The following is a 5,954-nucleotide window of genomic DNA, read 5'->3' as shown; positions in this document are numbered from 1 at the left end:
GTAAAGTGGCGGCTGCCGTAACGGTGCTTTTGTTCATGTTTTCCTTTCAGACATCTATTGATATATTGACCACAGTCGTGAGGAATACAAAACCTCCTCTGTCCCAGCTCCTCATCTGCCAGGCGTTCCCTGCGGTGGCTCAGTGCAGCTTGAACACAGATGACAACGCTACAATGCAGGTAACGCTGCGGGGAGCGGGAGGGGTTGCAGGGCTCTGTGGGTCCCAGAGCGGTGACCAAGCGAAACCGGTGACATGGCCTTTAAGGGAGCCTAGGCTTTGCTTGCCAATAGCTGTATCAGCAGCTCCTCACGCTTTCTTTGCCACCTCCAGTTTATCATTAAAGTACTGCTGTTCAAGGGCTTGAAGTGATGTTTGCTGATCATTCCTTAATCTGGACAACCAGAGTGAGTAGAGCAGCAGCCTTGACCTCTTTTTCTGGTTTAGAGCTCTGGAGCACATAAAAAAATTCAAACCTAAACAAACAAAACCACAACAAAACCTTTATTGCTTGTCTTCCCCCATAATAACTTCCATCACACCCAGGAATTGCAGAGGCTGTCTTTGGGAACGTGCTCAGGCATAGGGAAGCAAAAGACCTCCTGTGCAAAAGACCTCCTAGACCTCCTCCTCCTCCTAACAGTTTTCTCCTATATTCATTTAGGTGGGAAGGGGAGGGCAGACTTCCCTATAGCTGAGCCAGGTATGGCATGGAGGGACAGCAAAGTTGATCACAAACAGCAGCAGTGCCTGAGCTGTGCTTGTTGGCAGGCTCTGTTATTACCTGATGGTGTCTTCAGAGCATTTAAGCAAGAAGGAAAAAGCATCAGAGGCTAGAAGTGCAGGATACCCTTTCATTCCAGCCACTAGCTGGTTTATAAACAATAAGGGTAGTTTCATTCCTTGTGTAAGGAGTTTATCGTGCCAGCTACCCTTTGCCATGTGAATACTGACCATAGAAACAGCTTCCCTTAAACAACGTACCAGTAAAACCAGGTTGGAGACCAGCAAGAAGAGGTTGGAGAGCAGCATGCTGGTTGCTCTGCTGGATCTTTGTTTCAAGAAGCATTCAAGGAGATGCTGCTTGGCTGCGGGGTTGTGTTTTGTCCATGCTACACTTTGCTGTCTTTGTCTCTCACTTGTTAGAATCTCTTGAAATGTCTCTGGATAACAAGGCTGGCATAAAACTGCAGCTGCTTCGGGTTGTCTTTGTATTTTCCAGGTGATGTTCTTGAGAGCTGCCTGAGCAGTGATGAGTTTTGTACTTGATAGTGAACTGAAGTTGATAGAAACTATTTTTAAATATAGGCACTCGTTTTACTGTGCATCGGAGAGCTGGGATCTCTTACAGATGCCACCAGTTTGCCCATTGTTGTTGTCTTGGCTAAGAGTCTTTCTGGGGTGACGATGGGAGATGTCTTCCCATGCCTCCCCGCTCCCTTACCTAGAAAGGGAAATTCTAACGTGATAATTTCCTTGTTTAGAATGGTGGCGAGTGTCTGCGTGCCTACGTCTCGGTGGCGCTGGAGCAAATTGCGCAGTGGCACGATGAGCAAGGCCACAATGGGCTGTGGTACGTGATGCAGGTGGTGAGCCAGCTTCTAGACCCAAGGACCTCTGAATTCACCGCAGCCTTTGTGGGCAAGCTGGTCTCCACTTTGATATCCAAAGCAGGAAGTGAGCTGGGAGAGAATCTGGACCAGATCCTGAGAGCTATCCTGAGTAAAATGCAACAAGCGGAGACGCTCAGTGTAATGCAGGTGAGCAGGCTGGGAACCAGGAGAGTAAGAAGAGTTGGGAAAAGAAATTGTCACTGTTCTTTTCGTTGAGAAATGGATCATTTATGGCTACTGTAATTGGAGGCTTGAAGCATCCTCATGAAGTAGTCGGGAAAATGCCTGCTCTGCTCATGCAGAGTTGTCTGGATTACGGGCTGAGCCAGGTTCTTGTGGGTAAGCTTTTAATGAACTTTAAATAGTCCCTCATGACCTCGTGCTTGCAGGCTGTAAACCTTCAGTGGGGATGAGTTGCCTAAGTAGGGATGCCGTGGCAAAGGCGGCACGCGTTTTTGAGTGTTTCTGTGCTTTTTTGAAGGATAAATGCCTGGGAGTTGAGGAAAGGTGAGCTTCTGGTGGATGGGAGATGTAGTTGGGCTGTGTCAGACAAGAGTGGCAATCTCTGCTAGCCTTGACCTGCAGTGGCGCAGGCTTAGGGGATGATTTTTATCCCGGTGCTCTTCGTTCTCTCTCCTGTCTTTCTGGCCTGTGCCCTTGATGTAAAACGTGTACTGGTGGCTGCCCTGGGTCCTGTGCAGCAGCTGGGGAAGGCGTTTTGCTGGCACTGGTGTGGAGTTCTGCCTCCTGGCAAGATCCCACCTTTGCGTTCACTGGGGCACTCGACTGAGGCTCACTCTGCTCTAAGCCTTTTATCTCGTGCGTTTTTCTGGTTTTTATATGTGTGTTTTTCACACCAGCACGTGGTGAGTCAAGAAGGCCATTCAGATGTCAGCACAGATTTCATCTTCAAGCCTTGATTTCTTTTCCCCTTGGAAATGTGGTTGATTCTTAACTGCTCACAGTGGCTCCCACTTTGCCTATATTTGGATTTAAAAGCTTAAATCTGAAGCAGTCACATGAAGCCCCTGCAGCCAGGGGAGGAGAAAGGAGCCTTTCACAGTGCTGAATCTCTTCCCTGGATCAGCCTGAAAGGTGAATCTCCGGGGGTGGGCAGCTTTTCCCCAAGGAAGCCTGCAGAGATGCCCTCAGACATGGAGACTGACATTTAGATGTCTGCAGCATATGGGTTCTGCTCTTTGTTTTTAGGAGCCAAACTGTAAAACTGCATATTTAAAAAACACCTTTCTAAAACTCGCAGTTCCTTGCCTACAACTTGAGTTTAGAGCACACACAGACCTGGAAAAGCACTGCTGAGTGATGTGATGGTGTGGGAGAAGGGTGGTCCTGTGGTAGAGGTGATGGTTGGACATCCCTGGGCTGAAAGGAAAGCAGAATTTGGGCTCTGACTCTGCACCAGTAACTTCTGCTCGATGATAAGAGACGTTCCTGCAGGATTCAGAGCTCTGTGTGCAGAGCTGGGTGTAACAGCTGCTGGATTGAGCAAACCAGGGCGCTTGCAGTGTTCGAGTGGTGCCATATGGTGTCTTTGCTGGTCAAAAGTCAACTGCAACCTCTGATGTTTTTAAAATAGCTTTTTAATCTTCTGCTTTAGGAAGGTTTGTTACTTTGGGGCGTGGGTGCGAGTAAACTTATTCCTGCTATGTTTTTTGGTGGAGTGTAAATACTGCTGTTGACTGTAGTGGTGTATTGCCTGCTGTTGTAGCACGGTGTCTTGCAGAGGATTATGCTTCCTCTTGGGGTTGGTAAGAGCACACACTCTGCACTCTTGCAGAAAGCTCAGTTACTTGAATATTTCATCAAGCATTTTCAGTTATTAAATTATGTACAGCTAACATTTCCTCTCTCCTCCTGTAGTCCTTGATTATGGTGTTTGCTCACTTGGTTCACTCCCAACTGGAGCCACTCCTGGAGTTCCTGTGTAGTCTCCCTGGACCAACTGGGAAGCCTGCCCTGGAGTTTGTCATGGCCGAGTGGATGAGCCGGCAGCACTTGTTCTACGGGCAGTACGAAGGCAAAGTCAGGTAGGGTGTTTCATGAGCAGGATCCATGTGCTAACATCAGTTGACTGATCATCCCATTGCAGTTCAGTGTGCTGGGTGTGAGGGAAAGGAGAGCTGGTTCAGGCTTGGATCGGTGTGTGCCTGCGTTGGACAGAGTTGGTTTTCTCCTGCGCTGTCAGTTGGGCTCAGGAGAATTGTGGTCACTGCAACCCTCTCTGATCTCCCTCCTCGTGCTGCCTGGTGTTTCTGTGCTGGAATAGGGTGACCCAAGGGGGAAGGGGGCGTCTCTCCCAAGCACAGGAGTGCTTTTGAGATTGAACTGCTGTGAATGGGATGAGAATGGCTTCCAGATATGAAATTGCCTTTATAGACTGCTGCAGGGTTCAGGGCATTGCGGAGAGTTTCCTAAGAGAATCTGGTGCTTTCTTGGTGATTTAGTGGTCTCTTAAAAGTCAATGAGGAGACCAACTGAAACAGTTTTCTCTCCCTTTTGCTGTAGGAGCACATTTGTGTTCTGGTGGAGGCTGGGTACTGTATTCCAAAGCATGAAATGCTCTCTGTTAATTTAAATATTGCCACAGCTGCAAGTGGTTAAATAGCCCGTGAAATAAATAATAAGAGAAAGCATGTTTGAAACAGAACTTTGTGAGTGATGATGCAGAACAAGAGGCAGTCTGATTTGGGAATCTGCTCCTATTTTTGGTCTGTTTCATCCCTAAAAGCAGTGGTTTGTCCCCACTATGGGCAGGGTTGTCTGCAGGATCCCCTGAGACTGCGTACGGCCACAGGGAAAGCCAAGGCTGAGCTGACAGGGAGGAGAATGTTGAACAGATGACTTGACAGGACTCCACATTGTATTAAACACTTTGATTTGGGTTATTTGCAGTGGTGCTCATTGTGCATTAGAAAATGCTAGGAGTTTTCTGAGCATTTTGAGTTGGTGAAAGGAGGATGAAGATAGCTGACACCTTCTGTGTGCATCAGTCCCCTTCCCTGCAAGTGACAGGTTGAAGAAGTGGCTGTTTGCTCTTGACCTGCATGATAAAAGGAAGGGAAAACTTTGGGCAGCTCAGGGGTGATGTGTAAGATCTGGGTCCAAACCATCAGTGTGGGAACTTGGAGCCATAGTATGGGAGGCAAAGAGGGTGTGAAGTGAAAGCGCGAGGAGAGCAAGATCCAGGGAGCTCCGAAACTTCAGTCTGGGGCTTGGGAGCCAGGAGAGAGGTTAAAGAGTGCCCAGCATGAATTGGTGGCCTTAGCCAAAGCCATCCTCAGTACGGCTGGAAAACAGCCTGGGATTGGAGAGGGTTTGAAAGTGTGGCCTGGAAATCTGAGCAGCAGAGGTGGAAACACCTGAGGATACTGTGGGAGCACACGGGAGGTCTGAGCATAGCTGAGCTGTGAAGGACCAGAAGTGAAAAGGAGTCTGAGTTGGAGAAAAGTAGAAGGGGTGTTCATGGCTGCAGATCAACCAAGTCACTACTTCCTTGCCACTACTTCCCTCTTAATTTCATTTTAATCTGCACATGATGCTTCAGGAGTGTTTAACCTTACAGGAAAGGTGTTTAACATTAAAGGAAACACCTTTAGTGTCTGTGAGCACTGTTCAGTAGTGTTTAATCCAGAGCTTTGTCAGTTCTTGCCTTGCTGTGCAGGTCAGGAGATGAATTCGGTTTCGGATGCTGACATAAAGCAGGAAAATTGTAGAAAAAAAGGGCATCTGAATGTCTGCTCTGGAGAGGTGCTCCCTAAAGCTCTGTGAAAGTTCCCTAAAGCTCTCTGAAAACCAGGCAGTTCAGAGCAATTCTGATCTGTAATTCCCTGTTCCCTGCTCCCCAGCTCTGTAGCGTTGTGTAAGCTCCTCCAGTATGGCATCAACACAGACGACAAGCGGCTTCAGGACATCAGGGTCAAGGGAGAAGAAATATTTAATATGGATGAGGGAATACGGACGCGATCAAAGTCAGCCAAAAGTAAGTAATGATTTTGCTGGGTTTTTTTTCTTTTCCCCTGTTACGAGATGCTATGAAAGGCCTTAAAATGGATCTTGCAGATCACACAAAGCTGTGGGAGACCTTTCCTACACAACGTTCCTGTTGTTTTTTAGAGCTGTCCATTATTTGCCTGAATTCTGCCAAAAACTGATTAGGAAGAATCCTGATGTCTCTGATTTAATGAGTGGATAGGTGATTATGATGCTTAATGATTCTGTGGGAGGAAGCTGTGCTTAGTGAAAGTTTGGGTGTTTTATTGTTTTGGTTGGTTGGGGTTTTTTTGTGAGACAGACTTTCACAAATATCAGCAATGATTTCAACAAGT

The 5,954-nt window shown here is 47.4% G+C and overlaps 1 protein-coding gene across 1 annotated transcript in view; it reads left to right on the top strand.

The window, feature by feature from the left end:
• Positions 1–5,608, top strand: part of IPO9 (importin 9) — a gene marked incomplete at both ends in the record, with an annotated part of 23,977 nt that extends 18,369 nt beyond the window's left edge. The window contains 4 exons of the mRNA XM_010191933.1: positions 51–179; positions 1,483–1,758; positions 3,490–3,656; positions 5,475–5,608. Of these exons, the coding sequence (XP_010190235.1) occupies positions 51–179; positions 1,483–1,758; positions 3,490–3,656; positions 5,475–5,608 (706 nt within the window). The remainder of the gene's footprint in view (positions 1–50; positions 180–1,482; positions 1,759–3,489; positions 3,657–5,474) is intronic.
• Between the last annotated feature and the right edge of the window lie 346 nt (positions 5,609–5,954).

This window comes from Mesitornis unicolor, unplaced genomic scaffold (genome assembly GCF_000695765.1).
Source record: "Mesitornis unicolor isolate BGI_N332 unplaced genomic scaffold, ASM69576v1 scaffold23159, whole genome shotgun sequence".
In the NCBI taxonomy this organism is placed as follows: Eukaryota; Metazoa; Chordata; class Aves; order Mesitornithiformes; family Mesitornithidae; genus Mesitornis; species Mesitornis unicolor.
Note: the sequence above shows the minus strand (reverse complement) of the source record. Positions and strands in the feature narration are given on the sequence as shown.